Source organism: Ascidia mentula, chromosome 4 (assembly GCF_947561715.1).
Source record: "Ascidia mentula chromosome 4, kaAscMent1.1, whole genome shotgun sequence".
Taxonomy (NCBI): Eukaryota; Metazoa; Chordata; class Ascidiacea; order Phlebobranchia; family Ascidiidae; genus Ascidia; species Ascidia mentula.
In genome coordinates, this window is record NC_138569.1 from 22,268,486 (window position 1) to 22,284,125 (window position 15,640).

The 15,640-nt window shown below is 36.6% G+C and overlaps 1 protein-coding gene across 1 annotated transcript; it reads left to right on the top strand.

The window, feature by feature from the left end:
- The first annotated feature begins 211 nt into the window (after window positions 1-211).
- On the top strand, window positions 212-7,013 carry LOC145899037 (fibrinogen-like protein 1). Its single transcript, XM_082987747.1, has 12 exons — window positions 212-328; window positions 552-688; window positions 2,318-2,333; window positions 2,488-2,562; window positions 2,926-2,970; window positions 3,470-3,523; window positions 3,613-3,666; window positions 4,539-4,651; window positions 4,878-4,974; window positions 5,110-5,209; window positions 5,881-6,021; window positions 6,289-7,013. Exons 1-12 carry the CDS (start codon window positions 277-279, stop codon window positions 6,467-6,469), a joined length of 1,065 nt encoding a protein of 354 aa, XP_082843873.1. The 5' UTR covers window positions 212-276; the 3' UTR covers window positions 6,470-7,013.
- Window positions 7,014-15,640: the final 8,627 nt, after the last annotated feature.

A 15,640-nucleotide genomic window follows, 5' to 3' on the forward strand; every position in this document is an offset into this window, starting at 1 on the left:
GACTGTGTCTATTTGCCTTTTTCAATTTCCATGCGTCATGTTGCAAAACCCAATCGAACAGAAAAGTGCCCACGTGCTTTGCGACTAAACAAACATCAAGAGGTCTATGACGTAACGGAAACGTAAAACTCAAAACCTACACCCGGATATAATGCTAATTATAGCTTCATGGATCTGTTGGTTGGATTCTGAAAGTTCCTCATTAGATCATCTTACACATTAGAGAGAAGGTCGGTTTTCGTGTACAAGAAACAACATTCAATATCTTGGTCTAATATGACCAGCAAGAATCATGAAATGAACTTTCAACCCGATCCTCAACAAAACAGTAAGTTTATCAGCATATTATATTATCTTTACGTAAAAAAAATTTTATACAAAAATATGTTCCCGCAAAGAATAAAAAAAGTACAGAGGAAAACGTAGCACAAGCAATACTAGTCACTTGTACTGTCTTAACGACTTCGTCACAGTATTTCTAACTGATTAGAACTTCAAGCAAAAAGTTTACTTTTCAAACGTATTTAACCCAAACCTACCAACACACACAGTTTACGAGGAACCACAACGGAAGTCGGACGAAAAGGAAGAATTGTCAAAGTTACGTTCACAACTTAGAGGAATGAAGATTTTTCTGTTGGTGTTGGTTGTGATTATCCTGGTAGTGATATGCACTGCACTCGCTTTGGTAAGTTTCCTGTGTTAGTTTCTACAACTGTCTGTTGACGTATTTGGAAGAAATGGTGCGAAAAGATTGCGCAGAATAAATTGCAACGAGTCGCAGATTGGACGATCAATCACCCACGTTTAAGGTGCTTTCATGACCTTCAATGAAAGTGTTGAACCTAAATGAATGAATGTTACAAGAAAATACATTCCGAAGTTAATAATGTGCTGTTAGTTGATGTTAATAAAACCAGAAGTTTCCGACACAAATTTATCGTCAGTGTAGGGCAATGACTAAATGACCCCGGCGCCAGCAAATAAATTAAATAAACAATGAAAACAAAAGGAAAACTCTTTCTACCACCAAAGTGGGTGACACCCTGGCGTTCTGGTTTTGGGCAAAACTGGTTTGAATAAAACTGACTAGAAAAAAAATGGCCTTTTAGCAACAAACCCTAAAAACGAAATACGACCAGTTTCCAAAAAGAACAGTTCCAGCATAACTTGATGTTTTTGACGTTTCGGGGTCTCAGTTGAACTTCAATAAACTGGCAGGGTTACGCTGACAAAAATATTGCGAAATATCGCATCATACAATAGAATTACAAACACGAGACTGGCGCTTGTTGCACCTCGCAAAAACTGCACTTCGCTGACACTAAACCCCGCTGACACTGCACCACGCTGACACTGCACCCCGCTGACACTGCACCCCGCTGACACTGCACCCCGCTGACACTGCACCCCGTTGACACTGCACCTCTCCGCCTACTAAGTTGTTACTTCCTGCTGACGATATACACACATTGAAACTCCTGGGTTTTACTACACGTCAACTAAAACCACAATGTTGCGACAGTACTTACATCACTAACGTTTCTTTGCGTCGAAAGGTAATTTGGTCTTATATTCAAGTGCACAAAAGCTTATTCCAGTTTTATTTTGGATCTGTCCTCAAAGGCAAAGTCGCTTTATTGTGAAATTAAGATTGGACAAAAGTTGCGTTAATAGACCTGTGCATACGATTGTTCGCTGCAGGGATGTTTTGCGCCACAGGCGTTCTACGCATTATTTTAGTTGACATTGCACCACTGCGCACCACCCCGCATGTGTTTTGTGTTAGCACAGTTTGTGGTTATCATGATGTACGTATTTCCTTATGACGATTTTGTTTTACAGTTGACACTGAGTTACACTTTTAACAGTGGCATATTCAATAAATAAACAGCTAATATCATAATAAACGTTTCATGTTTGGAATACTGTTCCCTTAGTTTTTTCCGAATCTAGCCCTCTGGTTGGCATTGTTTACTAATCAGCGACACCAATCTCCTATTTAGTATTAAGAATTCAATGAAACTAGCAGAAGTTTCGAATTGAGTCAGCTGATATATTAGTAAAAAATCGATTTCGCCTGAACTGGCATCCTCAGTTTCTGCAAATTCGAATTTGCAAATAAAACACAAAAAGCTATACGGTAAGCTCAATTCGAAACTTCTGCTAGTTTCATTGAATTCTTCATGTTTGGAATTGTTTATTTATAAATGTTGTACAAATTGGAACCACGTACGCACAATTGTACAGTAGACAATATGTGGAGAGTACGAATCTTACACAAAAAATCTTATACAAACCACATGTTTTTATGCAGATTTTCCTGAATAAAGGTAAGCGGAAACTAACAAACTTGTCAAGGACGAAACTACATTTTAAAACTAACCACAACAACTTGAATTGTTTTAACATTCAATAACAACCGTATTAGCATAGATACCACTTTGCACGTTCTTTATGTATGGAAACATAAAACCACTTTTTTAGGACAACTTGAAAGTGCCAAAAACCAAATGATGCAAAAAAATCAGGCTCTCCAGACAAATATCACTAACGTTCAAGGTAACAGTCACAATATATTCCTTCCAAGAAAACAAAGTAACTTTGGGTATTGGTTGCCTTGAATAAATCTAAAACTTGGTCGAAAATTTTAAACCTTTCATTTTGACATTGGATAATTGTAAGTAGAAAAATATATGTACTCATTTACCTTTTAATTACCTTTCATAAAATCCCAAGAGGTTATTTTCCAACCAAGATTTGCAGATTATTGTTTAATACCCCACCATATTCTTACTTCGGGTAAAAAGTATTTGCATTGCCCCTACCTTTGTGTGGACCAAAACGTAGACACAGGTACCACAAAGTAACAAATTGCAAAGGCTTTTCTGCAAACGTTCTGATAGCAAACACGTATGATCTTAGGTCAACTTGAAAACGACAAAAACACATCAATGCAAGGACTTCAAGGCAAGTGGAGCAAGATGAGTATCGTAATAACCTTTGGCTTAAAGTCAGTTCACCAACTTTAAGCCAAGGCCGAGATTCAAGAAGTTGTGATTATTTAATTCTAACTGTTTTTTACATTGACGGTAAACATTTAACCTTTTCGTTTATGAATACGAATCTTATGTGCAAAAAAAGCCATAATATTGCAAAGCTGCAGACAGGGTGTGTACACGCACTGTTTCGACCTGTAAGGTCTCATCAGTGCAGCTGTTGTGTGGCACTGTGCTAGCTTTCACACTAGCAGGCACACTAGTCTCCACTTTGTGGTACCTTACAGCTTTAACAAACGATACGAAAATACGAATCTTCTATTACAGCTTTAACAAACGAAGTGGATCGACTACATAGTAAATTGAATCGCACATCTAACAGTTAAATGAAGGAATTTTAATGGAATTACTTCCGTTGCAAATGATAGTAATCGTGTAACTAGTTTATTGAAATGCATGTTTTGTTGTAGCTTTAACAAGCAAAGTGGATCAACTGGAGAGTGAATTGAATCACACATCTAATAGTTAAGTGAAGAAATTTTGAACGAAATACCTCCGTTGCAAATGATAGTAATCGTGTAACTAGTTTATTAAAATGCATGTTTTGTTGTAGCTTTAACAAGCAAATTGGATCAACTGCAGAGTGAATTGAATCACACATCTAACAGTTAAGTGAAGGAATTTCTTGTGATTTTTTGTGTACCCTAAAATGCACAGCTCACATGTATAGCTGATAAAGAGTGATTATAAACATAATTTTTCATTGATCTTTACTGATGGCGCCGAAACTGGATGAATATGAAACGATTAAAGTCCCTTTCACATTGGGCTGAAATGCCTTTCAGTTTCAGAGTAGTTTTTACAGCAAGTTAATGACGTCGAGATGAGTTTTCGCGTTGCCCCTCTCCTGACTATTGTTGTTTGAGTCGTATTTTGGACAAAATCTTTAAATAAAGCAAATTAGACTTTGAAACCTTTGGTCATTCATGAATATGAAGTTGAATTGTTTTTCCCAATTAGTGTTTGTAAAGGAACTTTTCTATTTAATCGTTCACATTTAACCAGGGTCGCATTCCATCATTGATTAACATGTTGATTGGTAGCAGATGCATCTGTCAAAACATTTCCCCTGTCATTTCATAGATCCCGCTTTAACAAGTCGGAACAAAGTAGCCGTTCTAGCTTGTCTGTAATGCCTTGTCCGTAATGCCTTGGCTGCAAAGCAAGTAAACCAAGTTTTTTTTTCTAAATTTACATCCTTTCTCTTCACACGCATGTTACATTACTTTTTTACGTTCAGTCTTTCCGCATAATCTTCTTTTTCTCATTAGCTTCCGCGCAACTGCATCACTTGTTTCTTAGATACAGACTTTTATGTGGTATCGCTGCTACGTGTGGCAAATAAACAGTCGTACACAATACTAAAAATCCCAGGTAAATGACCCCACTTCAATCATCATGTCCCACAACCTTATACGATCACTTCATGCTAATGTTTGAGCAAAACATGACAGAATTACAACTGTTTTTCCCCCATAGAAATGAAAAATCCGGAGATTGTTCAACCCGTATCTTGTGAAGTATCCAAAATTAATGGTCGCCAACGTCTCACACCTGATGGAGAGGAAATTTACTGTGAAAATGGCTGGCGGGTATTTGTGTTAATATTGTAGCATATATCACGCAATATACCGGCCCCATCCACCTGGCTGATTCGCGCAACCTAATTTGTAGTTTTAACTTTGTACAAAGCAACCGTTGAAGCAAATTTATTACCGATTAATTTTAGTTTATTCGCCCTTGTTTATTTGTTAAAAAGACTTCTCTCTCAATGGTTCCACATATTTAAGACTAACATTAAGTAATAGTGAATACCAGGTGTTCCAGCGTCGTTATGATGGATCTGTGAGTTTCGATAGAGATTGGGCGTATTACAAGAACGGGTTTGGAAATCTATCAACAGAATTTTGGATGGGTTTGTGTTCCAATAAAGCTATCCTAAACTAAACGTCTTACTAAAATTAAACAAAAATTTTCTGAAACGTTAAACACACAAAAACAATAATTTCTCTAAACGCAAAAAAAATATTGTTGCAACAAATTTTATCAGGTTTGGAGAAACTTCATCAAATCACCAATCAAATCACTAGATGTCGCCTTCGTATAGATCTTGGGGATTTTTTCGGCAACGAAGGATTTGCCGAGTACAGGTAAGACTGTGATTCCAGGTTAAACTTAATGAATCTGTAGCGATGTACCTACAGTCGTTACAGCGAGGTTTTTTTGAGATAAAATGTTCATCGAATCAAAAACATGACGAGGCAATTTTGATGCAACGCAGAATAAATTCGTTAAATTTTGCACAGATTTCATCTTTCGACTTGGGCCTCCCTAACTCGTTACAGCTCTTTTACTGATGTAACCTCATGGCACTTTTTAAGCGAAAAAAATGACCTACGCTCTTATTGGCTTATATAATGACCTTGGTCGATGGCTTACAAGTTTATAACTCACAATATGAAAACAAATATTATCACCCCCCTTTAATCTAACATATTTGCACCACCGCCACGACTTTATTACGTCACCAAAGAGTTAACAATATCTCCACCAACTTTTATCTCCCATCCAATCAACGTCCTTGCATGTTGTGGAACTTTGGTCTCCTATAGTTTCTAAACCTATCCTGTGTTTATTGCACAGTTGACAAATGTTTAAATCCAAAAACAAAACACGCATGTTGGCTATTACGTCATAAACGGTATTGTGTTTTGACAAACAATCCCGGAGCAACAAATCAATGGATCTGAAACAATGAATTATCTGAATTTAATTAAATCACTTTGCAAAAAAATTAATTTCATGTCAATGTCGTTTTCAGTAATTTCAGCATTGGCGATGAAGGAAGTTCTTACAAAATTACTATAACCGGATACTCGGGAAATATAGGAGATTCCATGACTGCTGGGTCCCACAGTCTAAACGGGATGAGATTTTCAACTCGCAACAGAGATCATGATGAGTGAGTAATAATGATACAACGTGTCTGATTATGTTTCTGTTTTCCTAACGAAGCAAAACGAGTTGTGTTAAAAAAGTTGAAATGCATTTCCTCAAATAGTTGATTTTCGTTGACAAAGTTAACCGCCCACCCTAAATCAACATTTGTAAAAATCAATTGCTCTGAAACAGGGGGTTGCGTTAAAGTTTTAGTTAAACACAAGTTTTAACTGAGTTGAAATAAGTTATAACACAGAGTTGTTGACAACCGACTTAATTATAATTGCAGGTGGGGAGGTAATTGTGCTGTGACTGAAGGTGGAGCTTGGTGGCATCGTAGTTGTTCACAAGCCCACCTCAATGGTCCGTGGTCGAGAAATTCTACCATTCAGAACACCATGAGTTGGTATTATTGGAAAAATGCATGGGGTGGCATTAAAGAGTCGAAAATGAGAGTGAAATGCGAATAAATGTTGATGAGGTTTAAAAGTGACGAAATTTTAAATTGTGTTGTTAGTTACCATGGCAACAATATGATGAAGTTTTTAATGATTTTTAAGAGAACTTGCATAAAGTAATTTAATGTAAGCCCACACAAATCCTAGTGGTTTTTATCTCTGCGTGAAAACCATTCTTACGCAATGTCTGTTTTTTCGCCATTAATTCTTGTCTTTCCCTGCGTTAATTTCCCCCAAACTCTGCTTACGTCATAATTAGTTACTGACATTATATTTTATCATGGATAATGTAAGTAAGAAATAATTTCTCATAATTACAACCATCCCACTATTGTGACGTAATAACTGTGTTCCATCCTCGTGTGTTGCGCAAACCAAGGGTTGTCGTTCATTTGATTGACTTGTGTGATTTGTCAGGTAACGAGGTATATGTTGTACTTTAACATAAACCACCGATTCAACTCCAAGTCGATCTAAAACCTTTCAAAATCAATTTGGACAATTTGAAACTGTCTTGAAAATCATTTCATTGTAAACTTCTCGTTCAACTGACGGAACTGACACGTGGAATTGGCAGAAAACTTGTTTCTAAATATTTGATTTTCTATCACTTGTATCTTGTTTAGTTACTACACTGTCTCCATGCTTCATGCTGATAACCCATGATCGTTTGACAAATATAATTCATCATACTTGGGTGCAAAATAAGTGGAGTTGATAACTTTGAAGAGAAAAGCCAAAGCTAAGATGCTGTTAATCATGTTAAGTAAACGTTTCGAACCTGTACTTGGTTCATCATCAGTACTACTACAGCTGGTTGCAGAAAAGCGTCGAGTTAATAAAGGACTTAAAGGCAGAAGTGAAACAACAGCAACAACATCGAGCAACAAACCGAAGGCGTGTGGCGTGACAGCAGCGTCGACGTCATCATTTGCAGAGTGTCAAGCTGCAGTGCAGACCTAGATGTTAAAAAGAGATAAGGGTTTAGAGCTGTCATTTATGTTCAGTGTTGGTTTATGGTGCTGGATGTACGGTGTTTCCAATAGGAGCAATTTAGATTTGATGTTAGAATTGTGTAGAACTGTGGGCGAATTGAAATTGACAACATGATCCGGGTTTTCCCACAGGTGGTTGCTGACCTCGCTTTCAGCTTATGTTGAGGGATGATGCTCCTTCATGCGAATGGAAAGGTTTCTCGTGGTCTCACCGGTGAAGGTGGCCCCACAGGAGCAGGTGAGTTGGTATACAACGTTTGTGTACAAGAAACAACATTCAATATCTTGTTCGAAAATGACCAGCAAGAATCATGAAATGATCGTTCACCCCGATCCTCAACAAAACAAGAAGTTTTAAATTTCTCGAAAGATTCTTTTCGCTTTACATAAAAAAGTAAAAAAAAATTTTTTGTACTATTATGTCTTGTTAAATTCTATATATTGAATGCTAAAGAATAAAAATTGCCATGAAGGAAAACTTCATAGATGTATTTTCTGTCTGATTATAATTTGTAGCACATATTTAACCCAAAACCTAACCACACACACTTTACCGCAACTGCCCGATGAACATGATAAAAAATGGGCTTAGGGTACATACAATTGTACACTGGACTTCATATCAACAGTTATACAGACTTACAGGAGAAAGCGTCCCCCAATTGGGATATTCTGTATCTAACAATGGATATTCTAGGTTTGAGGGAAACACCTTACAGTGAATAGACAACTTTTACATCTCCCCCAGAGAACAGACAAGAATCCGGGCAGTTGTATTCGGGTAACTCTGTAGTCGAAAGTGGCTGCGGAGCTTGCATTAGCTGCCTTGGATGATGGTGCGACATCCAGTGGGGGGAACTTCATCCCCAGTGTCAACCAAAAAGTTGCGGCCGGAAACTTTGTCCCAAAGAAAGAACAGGTTTAAAAAGTCGCCTCAGCCATTACAGGCAACCGGCCTTGTTGTTTCCCTGATAAGAACAGGGAGGGCAACATTGGCGTGCGTCAAGCGGTAACAGAAACGCAAAAGCCGCAATCGTTTAATTGTATCTTCGTTTCTAGAAATCACTGTTAATTTTGTGTTTTCATGTCAGCTAATTAATTCCTTAAGAGCTCTCCAAATTATGGCTTTATGTCAATTCCCTGACATTAATTTCCTGAAAAAACCGCGTGTAACTTTTATTTTATTTGCATGTCTGCTCGTTGTTCAAATTGTGTGACAAGTTTATTTTTCTCGCTTCGTCGCAAACCTCATGAACAGAGATACATACAATGAGACAACATTCACTAGAAAATCGTTTCGTGCAGCGTTTATTTGGTAAATTAATTTGCTTATGTGATTTTGTGATTGGAGTTTTTTTTGTAAATGTTTCAGATTGGTCTTTGTTTTTGTTCAAAGTAAACGAATAACTAATTTACCAAACACCAGTATGTGTAATACTGTAAATTCATACCTCAGAGCAACCTTGGAAAGAAGAAATAATTTGATGAGATACTCGTCTGGTGTGTTAGTTACTTTGTTGCCAGGAAGCAACAGATAATCTGGACGGATAAATGAAATTTTAATGCATGTTTTTATTGGTTTTCGGTCACAATACTTAGTTTTAATCCAGCTCTGTTGTGATGCCTCTGGTACTTGATCATGTTTAAGTTAGTTAATACCGTCGGGCCAGTATTGGTTTGGCCATGTGGCTGCTACTTGTGATAAAAAAGTCTCAAAACAAGTGAGATTTGCGGTTGAACGGGGTATTATGTGGTCAGGATAAACTGGCGCACAAGCCCGTCCAACTTCGTAGCTCAGTTGGTAGAGCGTTGGGTCTGGTCCTCACCGGAAAGCTTGATTTTCTGAATTTAGCTATTGCAAAACTTCCCCATTTCAAGGTATTTGTATTAATATTGTGGCAAATATCACGCACTGCACCGACACTATCCATGAAGTTGATTTCTTTAACCTAATTTATTGTTTCAACTTTATGCAAAGTAACCATTAAGAGTTTTGTGTAATCCTGAAAATGTAGATAGTAAAACAAATGTCTAATAACAGAAAAATGTATTTCGCCTCAAAGGGCATCATTAGTTTCTGTAATATTAATCTCAGTAGTCTCAGAAACTGAAGATTCCTCTTAAGGCCAAATATATTTTTGGTTAACATCCTGCTATAGCAGCTTGGTTCACAGATCCAGTGTAGTTTTAATCACTTGTGTCATGTGCAACCACTGAGGTAAATTAATTACCGAGATATTAATATCAGTTTATTTCGTTAGTGTTTATTTGTTGATAACTCTTCTCTCCCAATGGTGTCGCATTTATTAAGACTAACATTAAGTTATGATAAATACCAGGTGTTCCAGCGTCGTTATGATGGATCTGTGAGTTTCGATAGAGATTGGGTGGATTACAAGAACGGGTTTGGGAATCTATCAACAAAACTTTTTTCATTCCGGATGACATCTGGCATATTTGGAAAATTCACAAATGTTAACCAGAACATGAAAGTTACTACGACGATGTAGCGCTCACTTTGAATATTAACGTACATCTACTTGTAAAGTTTCTTTAACCAGGATTACCTGTACAACGATTTTCCATGAGCTGTTGCAAAATCGTAGTAATCATGTTTTGGTAGATCAACTGCAGAGTGAATTGAATCACACATCTAACAGTTAAGTGAAGAAATTTCTTGTGATTTTTTGTGCATCCTCTACTGCACAGCTCACATGTATAGCTGATAAAGAGTGATTATAAACTTACTTTTTCATTGATCTTCACTGATGGTGCCGAAACTGCAAGAATATGAAACGATTTAAGTCCCTTTCACATTGGGCTGAAAATACACCTTTCAGTTTCAGGGTAGATTTTACAGGAAGTTGATGACGTTGCGATGAGTTTTCGCGTTGCCCCTCTCCTGACTATTGTTTTTTGAATTTTGGACAAATCTTTAAATGAAGCAAATTAAACTTTTAAACCTTTGGTCATTGATGAATATGAAGTTGAATTGTTCTTGGTCTTTCCCAATTAGTGATTATAAAGGAACTTTTCTGTTTAATCGTTAACCCTTAACCGAGCTCAATTATTGATCAACATATTGATTGGTAGCAGATGCCTCTATCAGCGTTTTTCACCACATTTAGGCCTTGTGACATGTAACACTCATGTAACATTTTATTTATGAAATCCATTCATCTTGCACTTGTGTTTGAGGCGATATCTTCACACCAAAACATGTTCTTAGGGCCAACGATCGCCACCTTTAGTAATCCTTTATGCCCATTTCCATCCACTATATTATTATTTTAGACCTGATCTGGCGTGAATTCCTGCTCTTTAGACACAGTATTATTATTAATCTCCTTACCATGTCCCAAAACCCTATACGATTTATTCTCTTCTGTGGTAGGAATTGCAAATCTGGAGTTTGTTCACCCCTTGTCTTGCAAAACTTCCCCATTTCAAGGTCGCCAACTTCTCAGATCTGGAGAAGAAGTTTACTGTGAAGATGGTTGGCAGGTAAGAAAAAGTGTTTATTGTGAGATGGTTCAGGTCCTGGATTAAATATAAATTGCAAATACATGCATAGCCTACATACTGTTTTTCCATACGATATAACCTATGATACCAAATTTGAGACTAACATTAAGTTATGATCAGGTGTTCCAGCATCGTTATGATGGGTCTGTGAGTTTCGATAGATATTGGGTGGATTACAAGAACGGGTTTGGGAATCTATCAACAGAATTTTGGATGGGTTTGTATTTCAATAAATTAAGCCTTAACTACACACCTTACGAGTTTAAACAGAAAATAAACACAAATATATTATGAAAGCGCTATAGTTTACCCACAAGAAATATTTTCAAATAGAGTTGCAAACTAACATAAGCTTAGTTGTGACCTTTTAGGTCGAAACAGTGGCCATCTGTCTGCAGCTTATACATAACATAAGTTTGTTTCATTCTAATTACTGAGTGAATAAAATCTATTCAATGTAGTTTGGTAATATCATACCAGCAGTTAAACCAGCAGTTGCCATAATTTAGGCTAAAATGTTGCATTGCCAAACAATATTGTTACAACGAACACATTTTATCAGGTTTAGAAAAACTTTATCAAATCACCAGTGCTTCCGCTAGATGTCGCCTTCGTGTAGATCTAGGGGATTTTTCCGGTAACCAAGGTTTTGTCGAGTACAGGTAAGACTGTAATTTCAAGTTAAAACTTAATGAAATTGTAACGATGCCCAAGTAGCGAATACATCTAGTCGTTACAGGAAGGATATCTAGAAAAAAATTAATCAAAAGACATCACTAGGCAATTTCTCTTTCAAGTAATTGTGCAAGAACTTCCCTCATCGTCAATGCTGAAATTACTGAAAACAACATTGTTTTTAGTAATTTCAAGATTTGCGATGAAAGAAGTTCTTACACAAGTACTATATCCGGATATTCGGGGAATATGGGAGATTCCATGACTGGGTCCCACAATCTAAACGGGATGAGATTTTCAACACGCAACAGAGACCATGATGCGTGAGTAATAATGATACAACGTGTCTGATTATATTTCTGTTTTACTAAAAAAGCTAATCGAGTTGTTTTAAAAATATAAAATGCATTTCCTCAAATAGTTGATTTTCGTTGACAAAGTTAACCGCCTACCCTAAATCAACAATTGTAAAATTCAATTGCTCTGAAACAGGGGGTTGCGTTAAAGTTTTAGTTAAACACAAGTTTTAACTGAGTTTAAATAAGTTGTAACACAGAGTTGTTGACAACCGACTTAATTATAATTGCAGGTGGCCAGGAGGTAATTGTGCTGTGACTCGTGGTGGAGCTTGGTGGTACCGTAGTTGTTCACATGCTCTCCTGAATGGTCCGTGGTCAAGAACTTCTACTAGTAGCAACACTATGAGTTGGTGGCAGTGGAAACGTGCATATGGTGGCATTAAAGAGTCAAAAATGAGAGTGAAATGCGAATAAATGTTGAGGAGGTTTACAAGTGACGAAATTTTAAATTGTGTTGTTAGTTACCATGGCAACCATATGAAATTTTGGCTGATGATTTTTAAGGTATTTTTTTTAAATAATTAAATAAAGGCTTACTTTAATTTTAATTATTGCGAATACCATAGTCACGAAATAACTGTTTTTTCGCAATTAATTCTTGTCCTTTCCGGCGTTAATTTACATCATAATTAGTTACTGACATCATATTTTATCACGGATAATGTAACGCTCCCCAGTAAGAAATAATTCCCCATAACTACAACCATCCCACTATTGTGACGTAATAACTGTGTTCCATTCTCGTGTGTTGCGCAAACCAAGTGTTGTCGTTCATTTGATTCACTTGTGAGATTTGTCAGGTAACGAGGTATATGTTGTACTTTAACATAAACCACCGATTCAACTCCAAGGTGGTCCAAAACCTTTCAAAATTAATTTGGACAATTTGAAACTGTCTTGAAAATCATTTCATTGCAAACTTCTCGTTCAACTGACGGAACTGACATGTGGGATTGGCAGAAAACTTGTTTCTAAATATTGGATTTTCTATCACTTGTATCTTGTTTAGTTACTACACTGTCTCCATGCTTTATGCTGATATCCCATGAGCGTTTGGCAAATATAATAATTAATTCATCATATTTATTTGACTGTTGATTTCTGTAGAAAGAGTGCAGTAACATTATGGACAATTTCTAATTATAAAATAGTCGGTTACTCAATCGGCAAATCAATATTGCGGAACAAATTGGTCATAAATATGACAACAAACTTCATACACCGCCAACAAGGTTCCTTTATTTTGCCAGAATCTATATCCCTCTATATAGGCATTGTCATTTTATCAACGACAACAAATTATGTTGATAAGTTGTCAATAATGTGAAACTAGGTAAAGTTTCAAATTGAAGTCAGCTGATTTATTGATCAATTTCGCCTAACTAGTTGGCTTCGCAAACATCCAGCAAGTTTTTCTCAGTAGATCAACTTACACATTAGAGAGAAGGTCGGTTTTCGTGTACAAGAAACAACGTTCAATATCTTGTTCGAAAATGACCAGCAAGAATCATGAAATGAACGTTCACCCCGATCCTCAACAAAACAAGAAGTTTTCAATTTCTTGACGAATTCTTTTGCGGTTTACGATTAACCGCAACTGCCCGATGAACGTTGTAAAGAATGGGCTCAGGGTTATGTACAATTTACCTGGACTTCATATCAACGCTAACCAAAAGATAATGTCCATGTGTTTCTGACAGATATTTGTTATATATAAGGTTGACATTTTCACATATCTTGTCACTCGTGGCGTTGTGGTACTATCGCGTATAACCGATAATCCATCGAGCGTTTGTAAATACAAACATTAGTTCATTAGATTTGTGCATTCATTTCTGTGAACAAATTTTATGTAAATTGATTCTGCGGGTAATGTGAAATGATTTTAAATTATACCACGTTTAATTGCAAGCTCTGTGTTTTAAAATTCCTATGGACCGATAAGATTTCAAATACGAACCCACAACGTCATCTACGCTAATTGGTTTTGTGTCGTCACAGTCGGTGACCTGCACTTGAACCCATCTCAGTTTCATTATTCATATTTGAAAAACAAACCTTTATTATTGGTATTTGCGAATGCATCAAATTTAAAACCGGGCAACGAGTTTCAAAACCAGTGGGAAAATAATTGGTTGTGTTTAATTGCGAATGTTTTGAAAAGTAAACCGAACATTTACAAATTAACATCAACAAAAGTAGCTTCAAGAATGCAGCCGGGCACGGTAGACAACCTTTCATACAAGCTTAAACTCTCTGTAGTTTCACTTTATGCCGATAAAGTAAACTTAATTTATAACAAAACCACAAACCAACGAAAATCAGAACTTTCACCGTTCTTGTTTTGTTTTTGTATTATGACGTTTTTGTTAGATTTGTCACAAATCGCCATCAGACACATCGTGACATCCTCATCACACAGACTTTATTTCACCAACGGCCGCCAGTGAGTCGAAACTGATAATTTCGCATTTACTTATGTCTGAAAGTGTAATGAAATGTTATATTTAACGATTTTTCCTCCTTAAAATACATGATCTTTTTCTGTTTTATAACAAAGACTGACCATTTCATAAGCCAAACATTCGGACTGTTGAATATATGACAATTCACGGCCGATAATACAAATGTACTCTAAAGCATGTGTACTGTTTCTGAACCTTCCCATAAAACACCAAGCCCTATGATTTGCTTCAGTTTTCGTTGAACCGCATTCTGTTTTTAGCAATGATGTCCAAAAACAGAAGGAGCAACAAAAGACAAGAATTTGTATTTATTCTGATAGTTACAGAATGTGGAATATAATACGCTTTCTCATACATATATCTCATCCAGTGTTAGTGACATCATCGTCGCGAGAGCTTGAAGTTGTCAGCTCTGATTGATTTCTCGGAAATTCGTTATTTCCGTTAACTTTCACGTACTTTAATCCTCTCAGTTGGGCCGTGACTGTGGTTTGTGCCAACATTTACTGGTTCTTCCTTTCAGATCAATTCTTACAAAATTACAACAATATCAGGTCTCATCAATGCAGCGTGTGATTACCCACGATTTGACCAAGCAACAAAACCAGATAAAGACGATTTCATTTGTTGTGACTTTCATGTTTGTCGATACGACCTGGTACCAAACTAGTTAGGCTATGAACCTCCCTGCACAAATCATAGTGAAACACACTACTCCAGTAAAATCTTGTTACTGCTCGTGTTTTCTATCCTGACAAAATGTCAAGCAGAATCCTGTAAAGATGGCGCATACTTTAGTGTTTGCTTCTTTATTTTCAAAATTTTTTGCTTAAGATAAATACATTGCAACGTAGGAGATTTTTAAACGTAAACCCAAAGATAATGTCCATGTGTTGTGTTTCTGACAGATCTTTGTTATTCATAAGGTTCGACCGACAAGATTTCAAATCCTTGCTTATACGAACTCACCACGTCATCTACACTAATTGGTTTTGTGTCGTCACAGCCGGTGACCTGCACTTAAACCCTTCCCAGTTTTATTATTCATATTTGAAAAACAAACCTTTATTATTGCTATTTGCGAATGCATTAAATTCAAAACCGGGCAACGAGTTTCAAAAACCAGTGGGAAAGTAATTGGTTGTGTTTAATTGCGAATGTTTT

Bases quoted from the DNA above. Each gene is read 5' to 3' on its own strand.
- LOC145899037 (XM_082987747.1), top strand. From the start codon at position 277: ATGACCAGCAAGAATCATGAAATGAACTTTCAACCCGATCCTCAACAA. The intron at 2,563-2,925 runs GTAACAGTCACA...GTATGATCTTAG, and splicing joins AAATATCACTAACGTTCAAG to GTCAACTTGAAAACGACAAA. The intron at 6,022-6,288 runs GTGAGTAATAAT...TTATAATTGCAG, and splicing joins CGCAACAGAGATCATGATGA to GTGGGGAGGTAATTGTGCTG.